We start from the raw sequence: 18172 nt of genomic DNA, 5'->3' as shown, positions 1-18172 counted from the left end.
ATTCTGAAAAGGATTAATGTAACATTTTAAATCTATTTTTCTAAGAACTGATAGATTAGAAGGATCAGCATGATGTAGGTTGAAGTCACAAGGGCTTAAAATATTCTGCCAATCGAATGCTCCAACAAATGGATGAAGTCGGAAACAATGTGACCTATTTTAGGCTCCGACTGGCAGAATATTTTTAGCCTCAACCACCCCGTGTGATTACGAGTTACGACTCACCTGCCTGGCCACAACGCTGCTGGGAGGGAATCACGATCAGCGGCGTAGCGAATAACCCTCTGAATGGCGGCTCAGCGACGCTTTGAACAACCGGCGGCATGATTGATCTGCTCGAGCGTCGCGGACGAATGCGGCCAGATCGTGAACGGCGTCACGGCGAACGGCGGGGGCGCGACTAATCTATTCGAGCGCCGTGGAGCCGGATTAAGCGCGATAGATCATGTGCGTGATATTTCCTTGTATGGGGTTTTTAACAAAATTTACCTAATATCCTGAGGGGCATGCAGGGGGGGTTAAGTGCAAACTAGTGTCTCACCGTTTAATGATGATCTAACAGTCCAGAGTTGATGTGTGCATGAGTGCACAGGAGAGCGGTTTGCACCCCAGTCGGAGCCACACGCCAGCCACAGTGTCGCAACGGGCTCTACAGATAGTAAAATCCTAGCGGCTGGAACTACCAAGAATTTTGAACAGCAGAATACGAGTCGGATGGAGATACTGTAGACTACTAGCCAGGAGCCAACGCTACTCTACTGCCCCGTGCCCAAGCGGAAATGCGCTCGTGTCTTTTGGCTGCATCCTCTTATCTTCTGTTTCCTCTTCGGAGCTAGTAGCGCCTAGCGGCGTCCGGCCTCTTCCGTCAGGGTCTCGCTTTCTGCGCCGCCGCCGCTTTCTCGGCTCCCGGCCCGCTTCACGCTCTTTTTTCCTTTTCCGGACGGCGTGTACGTCATCGATGGTTCAGCCGCGCACTGGCCACCGTGGTCCACTCGAACCGGCCGCCGGCGTCGAGCGGCAGGCCGCGGGCGACGTCGAAGTTGTACCTGCGGGGGAGGATGGAGCCATGGAGGAGAGACGAGCCCGGAGTCAGCGACCTCGGCGGTCTCGATGACGGCGACCGATCGATCGACGGAGTGTGAATTCAATTCCTTCCTACGCTTGCTTACTTGGCTGCGAAGCGCTCGGCCATGGCCTTCTCCGCGGCCGCGAAGAACTCCTCCATCTCTTCCGCGGCCGGTGCCGTCCTAGCTCTGCATGTAGGCCCTCGGCGGCGATGCTTCTGCTCGCCCGCCGCCTGCTGAGCCTGACTCGACTCCTCGTCGCTCAGATCTGCCGGCGGCCGGCTCGACGGCGTCGCTTCCCTCCTGAATCGCGACAATTCAGAACAAAACCGTCAGAAATTCGTACACGCATGGACTCGTAATTAACTCGCGCAGAATTAATATTCCGGCGAACTCACCTCTCGCGGTCGTCGCACCCGGCCGACTCGCTGACGGCGCTCTCGACGTCGGGGTCCTCGCGCGCCTGTGCCAAGTCGAAGAAACCACGATGAGAAAGCATAATTCAGCCAGCGGCCATGTGCAGCGGGTTCAAGTAGCTTGCTAGGGGCTAGGGCTCCTGCACCCAGCAACCCACCTCCGCGGCGCCGCCACCGGTCCTCTCCCAAGCCGCCGCCGCCACCACAACGACGTCCACCGACGACGCCGTGCTGGAGCAGCTCGAGGTCCCGGCGACCACCACCACGGGCTCCCCGGACGCTCCCCCAGACGACCGTGCCGCCCCTACAGGCAGCAGCGCCGCATTCTCCTCCGCCGGCACCGGGCGCCGCGCCTCGGCCACGAACAGCCTCCTGCTCCGCAGCCGCAGGTAGCACCCTGCCTCCGCCTCAGCCGCCGCGGCGCAGGCGCCGTCGCCACGGCCCGCCCCCACCTCCGCGCTCACTGCCGCCTGCTTCGTCCTCGGCCTCTTGGGCGCCGCCGCCGCGGCGCTCGCGAGGGCGGCCGCGGAGCGGGACCGCGTCCGGACGCCGGCCACCACCTGCGCGAGCTCCGCGGCCGGCGCCCGACCCGCGCGCTTCCTCATGTACTTCCCCATCGGGGGCGGAGCGAAGCCAAGGCGCGGCTGCGCTTTGGAGAGTTTGGACGCTTTGCCTGCTGCTGCTCCCTTGCCTTCCCCCTCGCGCACGCACGGGACAGTGGGACACCCTCCTTTTTATTTATCTTTCCAGCCACGGCCCACGGGGAGGAGGTGCTACGGCTGGCTGACGTCGTAGTCGCAGACTCGTAGGGGTTAGAGGTCAGATCCGGATCCGACGGCTATGGGGGCGCGCCGTGAGCGGACCGGGGGGCCCCGCCGCGGCCGTTGGGACAACGGCACATCGCAGGGCCGGCCGTTTCCGGCGAGACAGGACGTCATGATTGCGGGATCGGACGGTTGGGGCTTCCGGATTTCGAATTCAAAGCTCATCAGACCGGACGGGCGTGGGGGGCGGCATGGGCGTGCGCGTGTGGCGTACTTGGTGGCATGGCTCAGGCTTGCCGTCGGGAGTAAATGTCGCCACGTGCGTGCACCGTCGCAACCGTGCGGCGGCCCTCGCGCTAGCCGTTTTTGTTTCCGCGCCTTGCCGCTGCGTTGCACGTGCCTGTACGTGGACGTGCGCATTGCTCACCCAGCTGGCCAATTAATTACCCTACTACATCAGTAATAACCAAGCATGCAAGTTAAACGATGCAAGCACTCTCACGTCTAGTTTGCACGAAGACGAGCCATCACGCGACTGCTGCAGCCACCCGTAGCGGCCTCTGTGACTCTGCATCAGAATTCAGAAGAAGGATCCGCGCACTGATCGCGCGCTCGCACGTACTGTATGACCGACCCCGCATGCAAGCGTACTGTACGTTGTCGCCACGGATCTGTACACTGACCGTTGCCTGGGGATCGGAGGCGCGTGCAGGCGGCAGCGCCGGCCAGCCGCGGCGCGCCTCGTGGCTAACTGTGACTGCGGGAAGGCAGGCAGGCAGGCAGGCACGAGCGGGTCGCGTCGTCGCCCCGGGCGCTTAGGGCATGTACAACCCAGAGGCAGACCATCGTCTCTAAGAGATCAAAATCTCATATACAGACGGTTAAAAAGATGGATGGTACAGCTCATAGACAGGAGACCGTCTCTAAGCAGTTTAATGCTTTGCATGTAGTCAATACGTACACTGGTGTGACTTGTGAGAGAAAGTGAGGACATAAAATCCATGCGCCGTCGAGTCATCATACAACGCTGCTGGAGCTGGTGTCTCAGCCTTGGGCCACGGTCCTTTCCCGTCGCCTCATGAGACGACGAGCCCTCCGTCTCCATGGATCGGCGGGGCTCTATTTGCAAAAAGTGCATCACGGAGACGGCTTGAAAAGACCCGTTGTACGTGCCCTTAGTTGGATCTTGCAGTTAACTCCGGCCGCCGCCACAATCATCATCAACCGGCCGGCGCCGCGCCGGCGTACGTGGCCTCGGCCGGCCGCTGAACTCTCTTTCGTTTCGTGTAAGAAAAAAATTTGCCTTTACATACATATATGCCATGCGCTAATTCCTTCTGCAAGCGTGCACTTGTAAAGTTCTGATGTACATGCATGCGTCCCGAAAGATTGTTTGCTTACTTGGCGAACGAGCCAGTGGCTCGGTGGTAGCGCTCGCGGTTGCGAGGCTGCCCGCCAGCGTTCGATCCCCCGTGATCGCAACGCTGGTGTCGCACCGGGTGCTGAGACCTATGTGTGTGGGTGTGCGTGTGTGTGGAGGTGTGCGTGTATCTCAGTATGGCGCGTTCCGAGACTACTCGAGTAGCCTCGTCTGCGTTGAGTCCGGTGAGCGTGGTCGCCTAAAATCTTACATGACTCCACAGTGCTCTTGGGTGCTTTCAAAAAAAAAAATTGTTTGCTTGTTTCTCTGCAGCTAGTACATATTGATCATGCTCACGACTTGAGCCCTAACCTATGGAGCTTAAGATGATAAACTATCAAATTAAATCAACCTACAAAGGGCATCCTTTTCTATGGATAATCATGATGGGTTAACCCTTGACGAGCATGCATGCTAGCTTCTGTTCTACAGCTCAACAAAGATAACCCTCCAAGAAGCTCTATCTCGAGACTCTTGGAAAAGGGAGAATAATGCATGCCGTGCATCTGCTGCTAGCTCCACCACACCAGTGTACACGCTTGCATTGACAAAACCTTATCTTCGTCTTCGCTCTCTGCATGCTCCTGCTCCATGGGGATCAATGCAAATGACGCCCGCCTAGCTGAACACTAACACGTGTTTCAAGCAGGTGTTTTTAGCGAGATTGGCATCAGTAGTGCTTCTGAAAGAGAAAAGCCGGCCATTAGCATGTGACGGTCCGTGCTTCTGAGTTTTCTGGCGTCACACGTGAGACAAAAGGTTACCGTCACGAGCCCACGGATAAGCCGGCCAGTGTCATCCGATCGACGAACCGGGGCCGTGGTTGGAGCAGGGGTTCCAGAGGTGGACTGTATGTACTCGTCGCGCACACTGCCTTTCGTTTACGGTAACTTGAGAGCAGAGGTCCACATGGACAGAAAACTATGTTTAGTAGGTGTTTGGATCCAAGTGTTAATACCTAGAAATGTTAACCCATTCAAAACATGAGTGTGCTAATGGGATGACCTAAACTTTAGCCAAAACTCAAAAATTTTGAAAAAAGTGTAAAGACGTGCTAATAAGTGCTAAAATTTAGCATTCAACTTTAGCACATCCAAACATGTTCTTAACCCGTTGCGTAAGCTAATAAGATAGAAGCAGCAGTTAATCACTCGATCTAATTAAGAAGGTGGTCTCACGCAGACTCGCAGCATATTTTCACCTAATTTTCTGTTTATACTCCAAATGTCATCCCTACGCCGTTCTGAGCCGTGGAGATACGTGTTTTCGATCTAACTTGCCTGCCGATCGACCATGCAGCTCAATAGTTGATGGTTCGCTGTGGCTGGGCTCACTCATCGCGGAGCGACACGGTACTGTGCTCTGCCGCAGTGCGACATGTATGCGTGTTCGGCTGATCCTTGACGCATGGAGCAACGATTACTGGGCTATAATCTCGTGCCCCGCCTGCAGCTGCGGAACAGTTTCATGAATGCGAGATGAGAAGACCTTTTTCGTGGCTCTTCATAGTGGTGGAGATCAGGAGCCTAGCGATTCATGGGAGCACATTAGGATTTCTTTTTTTTTTGTCAGAACAAAAATCCATTTTTTACCTTCTCTACAAGAAAGGCCATTGTACAGCCCATAGGCCTCGAGGCCCGGAAAGGTGGAATCTTTCCGGCCCAGTAAGCCCGGAGGCCGAGCACGAAGCAAATATGCAAAGAGCACCCCTAATCTAAAAAAATCACATCCGAGCCCATCTCCCCCTCTCGTCCCCCTCCCACCCCCGCGAGTGCGCGACGACTCTCCGAAGCCCATCGTAGTCCGGAGTCCAACCCCGCAGCGCAGGCGAAGATGGCGGACGTCAGCGGCGACGGCTTCGGGGGCCGGCGCCCGCTGGGGCTGCTGGCGAACGCGAGGAAGCGCAAGGACGGGTTCGTGCAGCTGTTCCTGATGGCGGGCGTCCTCATGATGAGCCTGCGGTCCCTGGGCCAGAAGCACCGCCTCCGCGACCTCGCCGACGGCGCCGCCGACCTCCGCCGCGAGCGCGACGACCTCTCCCTCTGCATGCGCGGGCTCCAAGATGCGCTCCGCCGCGAGGCCGACGCCGACGCGTCGGGCGCCCTCGCGTCCCACCCCGCACCGGCCACCACCGCGGCCGAGGACCAGTAGGCCCCTCTTGAATCCTTCGCCCCCCGCCTTCGTGTTCCGTGATATGATGTCTTTGTCTGCTCAGCCGTGAGGTCTCTGAGTGCGTTCCGTCTCCAGCGGACTCACAATCTGTGGCAGCGAATGCGACGTGTTTGTGGAAATGCCGCACCGGATTCGCATCGAGCTGGCTGAAATTGTTGCTACCTCGAGACATGTTTTTATAGACTTTCAACTTGTTCGTGTTTCAGATCGCCCAAAGGTCTTTTACTTCCATCCTGCTTCTGTTAAGCTGCTATGGTGTTTGAGTTGTATGGTGTGCTTTGTGTACTGGCTCAGGATTGCATTGATGCTGGATCAGTTCTGTTAGTACTCCCTCCGTTGTTAGTACTCCCTCCGTCCCAAAAAAAATATAAATCTCGTTTTTCGAGGAGTCAAATAATTCTAATTTTGACCAAATTTATACAAAATAATACTAATATATATATATATTATAATATAAATATCTTTAGATTAATTATGTAATATACTTCTATACTACATCAATTCGGAGACACAAATTTTAGCAATTTTTTATATAAATTTGGTCAAAATTAAAAGTGTTTGATTTTTTGAGAAGCGAGATTTATATATTTTTTTTTGGGACGGAGGGAGTATGCCAACGGCACATACTATACAGTCACACAGGTTGGCTTCACACTCTGATAGGGCATGTCGATTGTATGTTGAATCGCTGAACTACCCGGGCCATTTACGCCTCCTAAAGTGCAGTTCGAGTAATGTGCCAGGATTGAATTATGTTTTCTTTGAAGTGTGCGTGTGATGTCTTTCCCCTTCCTTTTCCACTGAGCTGATCGCTCAAACCTGGGCCTCGAGCTGCTTCATGTCTTGCTGGTGGCAACCCAGGTCCCAGGATGAATTTGCACAGTATGTTCAGAAGAGGGAGACACCGCTCTGAAGGTAGTTGGATGTGCACTCAACTACCTTGCAGTTAGGCACTTGTGGAGTTGCTGTGCATTCTGGGTTTTCCAGTTCCGTCAAAAAAGAAGAAACAGATAGCCATAACTGTCAAAAGCATCAAATTTAGGCCCCATTTGGCATAGCAAATGTCAAAATAGCTTCGCCAGTGAAGCAAAAAAAAAAGTTTCATCTAGTTCATTTATTACGGGCTTATAAGTGGTTTTCCACTGCAGTGTCGATTTCCGTGAAACAAATGAAGCTAAAACTAAAATAAGCTATGCTAAACGGGCCTTACACTCTGGAGTAGAAACACAGCCCTCGTCGTTCTCAATTTCTCTGTTCAGAAACATCCAACACCAATCTGCCACAGCTGACAGCTCCCCAGAAACACAGCCTGGGTTCGACCTGCCGATCTGCTGTTTGGCACCTGAACGGCGTTGGTTATGTTCCGGCAAGGGCAAAGTGTGTACGGCGTTGCGTTGGCAAACGGGGCTGTCCTATGTGGGCTGAAACCTGCCTGTCGGCGGCGACGGCAGCGACGCGGGGAATTGGGCCAAAACTGGGCACGTGGGTCAATCAAAGGAATATACATACATGGGCCAAAAGAGCAATGAGGCCGTGTTTAGTTCCCTGCCGTGTAAACGCAAATTTTTTTTGCGATGGAATTTTGCTAATTTGAAGTACTAAATGAAGTTTATTTATAATTTTTTTTGCACAGATGTGTTGTAAATCGAGAGACGAATCTAACGATGCTAATTAATTTATGGTTAAGCAATAATTAGCGGATGGTTACTGTAGCATTACTGTTGCAAATTATGGATTAAGTAGGCTCATTAGATTCGTCTCGCGATTTACAGCCCATCTATGCAAAAAGTTTTGTAAATAGACTTCATTTAGTACTTCAAATTAGTAAGATTCCTTCGCAAAATTTTGCGTTTTTGCGTTTACGGGGTGAAAACTAAATAAGGCCTGAAAGAGGTTTGGAGCTGGATGTGGCCATGTTTGGCGAGACTTTTTGCAATGGCTCTAGCTCCGGCTTATACAAGGAGCTGTTTTAGTGGAAAAACAGAGAAGCTGCCAAACTCCCTCTAATTTCTCCATGACTGTTTTCTGATGCCTTCCAATCTAAAATCAGGGCGTAGTCAGCCCGTGGATGACCGAAAGGTTTCCCAGTGCCAGCTAATTGAGGTTTCCCAGTGCCAGCTAATTGAGCGTTGTCGCTTGTAGATACTTTCATTCCTGCACAATGATTTAACTATATAATTCAAACCTTTGCTTAGCTCACACCTCTCCCCCATCGAGGAACCCACTCCTTTTGACATCGGAAGTTGCAGAGTGCTAGATAAGTGCAAGCCTGCAATTGTGCAGCGCTACCTGTTGCTTTTGCAGGAGGAACTAGCCTTTTGTTTAGATGCATAAAGTTTTGGGTGTAAAATATTGTAGTATTTTCATTTGTATTTGGTAATTATTGTCCTGTCATGGGTTATCTAGGCTTAAAAGATTCGTCTCGCAAATTATAGACAAACTGTTTAATTAGTTATTTTCGTTGTGTTCGCTTGGTTGTGGCTGATAGTTGGTGCTGATATGTTATGAGAGAATAGTACTGCTAACTGGCTAGTAGCTGGTGGCTGGTGTTGATTTAGTATGAGAGAACAGTACTGCTGGCTAGTTGGCTGACAAGCCAAGCGAACACACTGTTTATTTAGCTATATTTAATACTTTATGTATGTGTTCAAAGATTCGATGGGATGAGGAATCTTGTAAAGTTTTGAAATTTTAAAGACATCTAAACAAGTGCCGGCACTCTAGCATGCTCATAAAAGAACATGGCTTCTGACACAGTAACATCCACACTATCAATCGTTAGACTACTAAAAACAATCTACAGTAAGACATTCCACGTTCCAGCATGCCAGATCCTCTCGTCTAGTGCCAGCCAACCGCAGATTCTACGCTAAACAATGACTAATCATACCCAACTTGCAGTTTTAAACACGCGGCCGCTTCCCAAGCCACCCGTAAATGGTTAAAATCCCATCATCCTACGAACCGTAACCCATCGTGTGGAACAGCGCCTCCACTCCGCGTCCACTTCGCCTCCGCGCCCAAGCGGACGCCGCGTCTCCTCAGCTCACTGTTTGGCTCCTCTGGCTGTTCCGATCAAATTAGGCCCCGTTTGGAGGTTGAATCCAAAATCCAAAATCCAGATTTTGAATGGTGATCTAAAATCTAAATTGTATATAAAATCCGTAGACCCTGTTTGGATCACAGATTCTAACGGGCCCTACGCAGTCCATGCTCTCCAAAATCAGGTAGAAACTGGTCACACACGGATTCTGGATTTTGAGAATCATGGCCTTTAGATTCCAAAATCCGGTCCTAAAATCCAGCCGTTTGGAGACCCTGCAGATTCTACATTGATTTTGGATTCTGGATTTCAAGAACCCAACCTTAATCAGGCGGTTGGGTTCGTGCCTGTGGTTTCAGGCGGGGAGGCGAAGTATTCCAAGGAGCAGGTGAGGTGTGGGTGGAGGAGTGACTAGTGAGTCTTTCACAAAAACGCGCACGGCTGAAAAGAATAGGATAATCACGGCCAATGTCATAACTGGGCCAATAACTTCAAACTCTGGCCGCCACCACAACACGATCAGCTTGACCAGCTTGAGGTTGTTTATCTATTCTTTTTACGGGTAAAACGGATCAATTTCCTTGGCGCGATCCCATTTTAATCCTCCTCCTTTTCTCATGGTATGCAGAGCGGTCAATATAGGCAGCCCAGTTAACGACCGCACAAGCAGCTGGGATTTAATTTGGTAGTTGTGTTTACTGTTTAATATAGGCAGCTGGACCACGACCAAATATTGTGCGTGGTCGCTAATTTATGGTCGTTGCTGCTAGTTTGTCTTGTAGTATACTGTATCTAAAACTAGGTGGTGTTACTAGTTCTTAAAGTGTTACTGTAAATTTAATTATTATCTAAATTTGTGCATAAAAAGTTTTACAAAAATATATGAATGCACATCAGCGTCCACCGCCATGTGAAATTTGAGGTTGAACAAAAATTTATGCGAGGTGCAACTATTCAAGTGCAAGTTTTTTTTTTCTTCTCCCAAAAAGTTTTGTTCATCCTCAAACTTGGCATGATGTAGATGCTTGTATGCTCTATCTAGTCATATTTTAGGATAAATTTTTAATGCACAAATTTAGTTGACCGGTAGCATCTCATACGTTCTCCTAAAAATAGGTTATTTTAGACTATTTTTAATAAAAATATCATAAGCATTAAATTTGTTAGTGTGACAGAAAAAAAATAATATTTTGACCGGTTGGATAATTGGAGTGAAGAAAGAGGCTTCCAGCCAACAATGACTCAATGAGTCAACACGCGGCGTCAACACACGGCGTCCCCATAACTGGTGGGAGCTAGTCACCAAAAAAAAAAAAAAACTGGTGGGAGCTGAAGCGGTCAAGAGTCACACAGTTGGCATCGTCGTGACGGAGCAAGCGATTTTCGCTACCGTGGACCAATAATTTATTGGCCACGCCCGCTCAGTGTCTTAATATTTTACTCACTCTTTTATCTCACACTAAATCAATATTTATTATCAGCTATTAATCAAATCAATACCAGCCACCAATCACAACCAGCCATCGCGATTGATTTTCCACGGTGGGCTTCCGTGATTGATTTGCCATCGTAGTATATACTATTCATACGCCTCGCACCTTCCGCAGTGGTCTGCCATGGGAAAGGGGAGACTCTGTGCCTACCCCAGAAGAGGTCACCGCCGGTCAGTAGAGCTTATTAGAGGCGGGCTGCCGGCGGAACAAGCTCCGTTCTAAGCCTTCACTCGACGGGATTTGTAAGTACTTCGATCTTTTCGCTCATCATGCCTTAATGTTTTCTCTTAGTTGGGCATAGATTAATCCAGGCCAATCGCTTGTGAATTAAGTTTGAATTTGTTGGTAACGAGCCATTCAGTATTTCAGTTCTCTTCCTAGCAATTCTCTGCTGCACAAACTTCTGGCAATTCAGTTCCAACCCGCAAGAAATTCTCTCCGTTTGCACAAAGGATGTAGTAGTAGTAGCCTCAGACGTGTGGAACTGTCCGTCGCTCTAGTCGCCTGCAGCAGTGCATCAGAGCTGGCAAGATGCTATTAGGAACCCTGGCAGGCACACATCATCTTTTCCTCTTCGTCCCAAAAACAGGTGGTCAGGAACTGGGGACGCCGCTAGAGATATACGAGGCAGGGAAGGTGAGGGAATGTGATCTCAAATAGAACCATGTGATCAACATCTAATAGATGGACAGGAATGGTGAAAAAACAAAAAAGCAAGGAGTTCCTTCTAGCAATTATCAACTCACAGTCAGCTGGCCTAGGGACAATGCTAGAAAAGCCTTTTTCCTTTTTGGGACATTTGTAGGGGAGCCCCCTACCTTTTTTTCTACAGAGAGGGACCCAAGGGCCGCAAGAGCAACGGACTAAAAGGAATACAAGCTTTTAAAATCTACTCAGCCAAATTTAATCTTCTCACTGACGACTGGTTTGGCTTTAAGAGAGCGCCAACTGAAACTCATCATTGCAACAAGGGTCTCTACTTTCTTATTGAAAGTGTAGCATTATCGAATATTATAAGCTCAACATGCAACAAACAATGTCTATCTCCCTATTCCTAAACTTGCACTAATATTTGTTAAAACTCAGCATTGAAACTTTAAAATTAGAAGTTTAATTCAGTTAGTTCCGATTTCGAAACTAGCATAACTCTGATGTAAGTCACATATTAAGGTGATGCTGCATCCTCATTTCCTCTGAGCAAGTCACATAAGTTGTGACTTGAATAATGTATTCTTGAAATTCTTTACTATGTTACACTCCAAGATAAGTTTCTGGTAAGTTATGGTTTTATGGATGTTCAGTTAGGCGATAGAAGTTCTTTTTTATTACTACTCTCGAAAAGATGTTTCTTTTTAAAACTGCAAATATGAACAGTGGCACTTGGCTTTTAGTGCTGCAGGCAAGCAACCACCCTTTGCGTTCCTATAATTGTGCTGGTCCACACATGGATTACGAAGGCAACAATCTTAGACATTTCTTTCAAACTAATGGACATGAGGTGCTTCAAAGAGTGGACAACAACTATAGCTTGAGATATTTCACAGAAAATGAGATTCGACACATCACCGATGGGTATACCACTATTCTGGGAAAAGGGGCATTCGGTCAGGTCTACAAAGGAAAGCTAGATGATCAATCTTCTGTTGCTGTAAAGAAATATATACATGGGACTGAGAAAGAGGTATTTGCCAAGGAGGTGATAGTGCACTCTCAAATAAACCACAAGAATGTTGTTAGACTCCTGGGTTGCTGTACAGAGGAAAATGCTCTAATGATTGTCATGGAGTTCATCTCTAATGGGAACCTCAACAGCATTCTTCATAGCAGAAGTGCTGATGGTCATGCTCCGTTTCCTTTGGAGAAACGTTTAAACATTGCTATTGAGGTTGCTGAAGTACTATGGTGTATGCACTGCATGTATAGTCCTGTTCTTCATGGTGACATCAAACCTACCTGCTAATATACTATTAGATGAAAATCTTACACCAAAGATATCAGATTTTGGAATAGCAAGATTGCTTTGTGCTAATGGGGCACAGCATACCAGAAATATCATTGGCTCCATAGGTTACTTGGATCCTACATTCTGTGAGAATGGAATTCTAACGCCAAAGAGTGATGTTTACAGCTTTGGAGTGGTTTTGCTGGAAATGATCACAAGAAAGAAAGCAGTAGATGGGACCATTACCCTTGCCCAATGTTTTAGTGAGGCCCTTGCAAAGGGGGAGAATATGCTGCATATGTTCGACAAGGAAATCAGTGATAGAAGAAAAATTAAGTTTGTTCGAGATATTGGACAGTTAGCAGCAAAATGCTTACTGAGGGATGTCAAAATGCGTCCTGAAATGGTTGAAGTAGTGACCAGTCTAAGGATGATCAGGAAAGCTCTGCAGAGAGAGGAAGAAAATATAAGTCAGAAGCATGGCAGTGTGCCAAATAACTCAATTCCCTCAAATAATGGAGGGTTGGGGGCACACCAATTTGGCAATCTAAATACCTTCAATGAAAAGGAAATGAAAAAGATGACCAAACACTACCACATGCCCTTTAGGGAAGAGTTAGGTGGATGTCTCTACAACGGAGTCCTTGGCACAGATCGTCCAGTTATAGTAAAACAGGTTAAGACATGTTCGGAATCTGACAGAGAGACGTTTCTGAACACAATGAGCATATTGAGTAAAAAGAACCACAAAAACGTTGCCAATATTGTTGGCTTCCACTTAGGGAAATCCATTTCAGAGTGTGTATTCGAGTGTTTCGGTGAGTTAGGCTCTATATCATTATCCCACAGAAACCTTTATGACACTATCTGCTCGATGGAAAAACTCCCTCTTCATCAACGTTTGTCAATAGCAGTCCAGTGTGCAGAGGGCCTGGTTCATATCCATTCATTAGTAGCTGAAAATCCTGATTCGTGTGACACCATCCTCTCCGGAAATTTTAGGTCTGCCAACATATTTCTGGACAAAAACTTTGTACCCAAGATCTTCAATGCAAACTTGTCAATATTTCTTGGACTTTCAGGTGTGCAGCAAAATACGATATCTGCTTTTCCTATTAATGACAATGCACCAGAAAAGTATTATTCAGACCCAAGGGATGTTTCTTGTCAGCCTTTTAACCCGAAATCTGATGTTTATAGCTTTGGAGTTGTTCTTTTAGAACTCATAACTTGGACGACAGTAAGATACATGTGTGAAGGGAGGGCTCATGTGCTTACCAAAGACTTCCTTGATTCTTATGGAACAGACCGTAATGCCATTGAAATTTTTGGCAAGGTGTACGATGAACAAGGCGGGTCCTTCATTCACGAGGCCATAGCCATCGCAATTGATTGCTTACAACTTCATATCCAAAGGAGGCCAGAAATGAATGATATACTTTCCCGTCTCCGGATCATCGCCTCTGCTCAAAGTATCAGAAGCAAACTCACTGGTACACGAAACAAAAGCTCTTCGCATCTTCACCTGTCAGGCTTAACTTGGTAGATACATACATATGAAAAACAAACAGAACATGCAGTACTCAAGTACCTAAGGTTTAAGTGTAGCTTTCAGCATAATAAACTTTCTAATACAATGATATGCACATCTCCTGTGTATTTGAGAGAGTAAAATAAACTTACACACGCTCTTTCACTGAATTGAAATGGTGTACCTTGTACATGAAAATACAATATTTGTTGTGCTGTCTTATTCAATGCAGCTGGTGGCAACAATAAACCAAGCCAACCCACGGGTTCTGCTCCTGCTAATAACACAGCACAACTTCATCCAACAATCATATCAACCATTTCTCTGGATGAACTTAATGAAGCAACCAGGAATTTCAGTAATGATGTTCTTATAGGACAGGGCTTATACACCAAAATTTTCCTGGGGGTTCTTAATGGAAAGAATTGTGCTGTAAAAAAGCTTGATCCTGTTGAAGAAATTCAAGTACAGGTATCCATCATATCAAGAATGTGTAATCATGGCAATGTTGCACAACTTCTTGGATATTTTCTGGATGGGAAAATTCGTGTCCTTGCTTATGAGTATGCACCAAGGGGCTCCCTGTATGATATTCTTCACGGTATGGAGTAAATAGTAATACAACCTTTACTTTCATAGGCTCCTAGCTTGATCACTTGTAGTATTCTTGTCAGACATAGATCGCACTACTGGAAAATACTGCGTATATCTTCCTTATTATTACCGTCTCACCTACACGACAAATCTTACTTGGAAGAGCGATGCTTTTCTTTTGAATTCATCCGTGGAGGGCTGTCAAACATCAGTTCATAACACGATCCGGTACTTAAGCAGCATGTACACTAATACCAGTTGTATTAGTACAAGTTGGTGTTACCAACGAGTAATAAAGGCCTTCAGAGCTTTCCATCCACCATAAAAATACCGGTGGAAATTAGACCCGATACTAAAGCTAGGGTTAGTACCGGGTCTAATTCCCACGAGTATTTTAATGTAGAAGGAAGACCCTTTTTCTGGTAGTGTCAGTAGCATTATCCATGTTAAAGTGTTATACAATTTGTGTTTGATCTAATTGTTAATCTGGTGAATAGTCTACAAATTATCGAACTTGGAAAGCCTTACTGATATTCTTAAAGTTTATCATCATGATATCAGGTCAAAAGGGTGTCAGAAACCAACCACTTCCAACTCTATCATGGGTGCAGCGAGTGAAAATTGCAGTAAGCTCTGCAAAAGGGCTTGAGTTCCTCCACCTGAAGGCTGATCCCACCATCATCCACACCAACATCAAGTCCAGCAATATACTTATCTTTGATGATGATTGTGCAAAAATAGGTGATGTTGGTGTCTTCGAACAGCTGACCCCTTACAGGGAAGATCACTACTATGATCGAATAAGGCCTCTACACGATGTTTACGCCCATAAAGCACCTGAGTATGCATCTAAATGTTTCTATGCTCTCAGGTTCTTACGTTAGGGCCTAGGTTTGAAAAATGATATGCATTCTCCTTATGTGCTGTTTCCTTCTTTGAATTTTTAGGTGCATAATGACAAGAGAGTATAGCAGAAAGACCGATATCTACAGCTTTGGGCTTGTACTGTTGGAGCTTTTAACTGGTCGCAAAATATATGATAATTCGCTGCCATATAACCAAAAGAGCTTAGTGAAATGGGTATACATGCCAGCATCCATTGTTCTACTCCCTTCGTTCCAAATTATAGGTTGTTTTGGCTTTTCTAGGTACATATCTTTTACGACAAAGTATATATCTTTATGTATTATAAAAAACTAGTATCTAGAAGACCAAAACGACTTATAATTTGGAACGAAGGGAATAGTTTCTTTGTAGGTTGCAACAGCTAATTTGTTTATAATGAGATGCAGGCCCTACCAAGGCTTAGTGAAGACCGGGTAAAACAATGTGCAGATCCAAGGCTTGAAGGACTATACCCACCCAAAGCTTTTGCGAAGGTAAGAATTTTCTTAAGCCTGGATGCTATGCACTTGAGAGAGCAACTTGAGGTCTGTACAGTTTAATCTGATTGTGGCGTGCTTGAACATAACCATCTTTTCGCATTTGAAAAATAGGACATGATCGTTTTTCCTTTTGCTGCTTTTATGGGAATGATTAAAAATGTTTGTTCTTCTGTTAAACTGCGGTTAAACTGAACTTATCTGTAAAATCATATTTAGGATCAGATAGACATAGCTTCTGCTCAGTGCTCAGCCATTTTAAGAAACAGATGGCTTACTCCACAAATAACTCAAGGTTGGCTCCTCAAAGATAAAGATGAAGTCAGATTGTCTTTACTCTTTAATATTGTAAAGGGTAGCCAGGAGATGATGGCGAGCTTGCGTTCTTTGGCTGCTCTGAACTGCTGATTAGTTGGTTTAGGGATAAATTACTTGCTTAATCCTTGAAGTAAACTTGCCTGGCATATATAGGCAGTCCTAATAAATCAATTACCAACGCAATATTCCTAAATCTGTTACCTTGCTAAGAAATTCACAGTTCTGAATTGTGCATACGCCGACGAAAGTGTTCACAATGAAGACACAATGAGCTGTGCATTGTGGACCTTGACACATAGCAAACACAATCTATGTTATTTTGTACATTCTTATTCTTTTACAAAGCATTGGACCACATCCATCCATCCTCCTACCTAAACAGTGACGCCTTTTCTTGTTCGCTTCGAATTACGCTAGTGGAGACTATTCAAAGAAACTTTTAGTACAGGGTGCGGCTTACGAGCAGGTAAACCTTATTAACATAAACACTATAAGCAAGACGTACCGGTTTTTTTAATCTTTCGAATTACAAGTATTATCGGAATTTCATATAAACGAGAACTGCATATCTTGGTTCTATAAGTAGAACAAATAGACTTCACTTTTGTGTATGTGTAATTCTTCATTTGGTTTTGAAACAGATGGCTGCTGTTGCTGCACTCTGTCTGCAGTACGAGGCGGACTGCCGGCCCGAAATGAACATCGTTGCTAGGGCTTTGATGAGCCCGTCACTGATTGGCAGTGAAGTGGTTAACCCATAATACAAAAATTCGGATCCATTTACAGTTCAACCGATAGATCTGAACCGATGACCTTACTAGTTCGGTTCAACTAGCAAACTAGCTATGCAATTGGACCGGTGCAAACACTACTAGAAAACACGCCATGGGAACCGGTTGGAAACACCCTTCGACACCGGTTTTCCAACCGGTTCCCCCAAACCGAGACCAATGGTGTCTCTCTAAGACCCCGGATATTTAACCCGGTGCCTTAGGCTTCCATTGGCACCGGTTGGAAAGACCAACCGGTGCCAAAGCGGCTGCCAATGACTTTTTTCTTTTTTTTCCGTATTCCAGTTTTGTTTGTTTTATTTATTATTATTTATTCTTTTATAATTGCTAAACGCACTCGAGCTCTACAGTAGTATACGTTCATTGGTCGTACGTATGTGTTCATTTTCAGAGAATATCTGAAACTAACTAAAGTAAAATACGAGCATATAATTAAGCTAATTAGATGAACTAATATATTTGCAAATATACAAACATCAAGACATCACGTTTAGAAATATTTACAAATGTACAAGTCATGTTTGTAGTTCAACTACTGGGCCCCTCAGGAGCTCGATGGAAGTCCTCTATGGATGTGACCGTCGTGGTAGAACTCGCCTCTAGGATCCAGGATCTCGTTCAAAATGAATCCGGCGAGCTGCTCACACACGGCGTTGATCCGATCAGTAGAGTAACATTCATCCCCCATTTGAGATATATATCATTTAGGAAAAAAGGACTGATATATTAACATCATGTGCGTTAGTACAATTATGAAAATGTACTAGTGAACGGTTTGGACGTACTCTCATGTCCTCCGTAGTAGGCTTCCCGCATGGAGTCATGATGTGCAAGTAGTCGCATACGTAGTACCCGCACCAATCAGTTCTTTGTTGTTGTCTCTCACACTTAAGGAGAAATAAATAAATTACTCAATTTAGAACAATTTGGGATTACTTAACTAGACAAATCTTTGTGAATCAACATACCGGATAATTCATTTTAATTTTAAGTTCGGGCCTCTATTGACCACATCCTTTGTTATTTTTCACAAAAAAATTTCAAACCCTGCGCTCAAAGTTAAGTTTGATATTCAGGAATTGTTATTAACAGAAAAAGGATTTGATTGTGCAAACTGAACTTACCTGTTCAAGTTGTCTATGATATGTTGGATTACGGACTTTGGATTTCTCATTGAGTCAAAGACTATAAGATTGCTGGTCTCTACGGAAAGTATGAGTAAAATCCAATGATAACTGCAGA

General features: G+C 46.3%; 2 protein-coding genes and 1 pseudogene across 2 annotated transcripts; 2 read left to right on the top strand and 1 right to left on the bottom strand.

Annotated features, from left to right (window-relative positions):
* Positions 1-429: 429 nt before the first annotated feature.
* On the bottom strand, positions 430-2175 carry LOC120670174 (cyclin-dependent kinase inhibitor 1-like). Its single transcript, XM_039950242.1, has 4 exons — positions 1639-2175; positions 1463-1527; positions 1170-1367; positions 430-1046 (listed from the first exon to the last, which is right to left on the bottom strand). Exons 1-4 carry the CDS (start codon positions 2095-2097, stop codon positions 953-955), a joined length of 816 nt encoding a protein of 271 aa, XP_039806176.1. The 5' UTR covers positions 2098-2175; the 3' UTR covers positions 430-952.
* A 3228-nt stretch (positions 2176-5403) lies between these two features.
* LOC120668698 lies at positions 5404-6160 on the top strand. Its single transcript, XM_039948450.1, has one exon. It carries the CDS (start codon positions 5498-5500, stop codon positions 5813-5815), a length of 318 nt encoding a protein of 105 aa, XP_039804384.1. The 5' UTR covers positions 5404-5497; the 3' UTR covers positions 5816-6160.
* A 4217-nt stretch (positions 6161-10377) lies between these two features.
* On the top strand, positions 10378-17201 carry LOC120669991 (annotated as a pseudogene).
* The last annotated feature ends 971 nt before the right edge of the window (positions 17202-18172 follow it).

Source organism: Panicum virgatum, chromosome 4N (assembly GCF_016808335.1).
Source record: "Panicum virgatum strain AP13 chromosome 4N, P.virgatum_v5, whole genome shotgun sequence".
Lineage (NCBI taxonomy): Eukaryota > Viridiplantae > Streptophyta > Magnoliopsida > Poales > Poaceae > Panicum > Panicum virgatum.
This window is presented reverse-complemented; position numbering and strand designations above follow the sequence as displayed.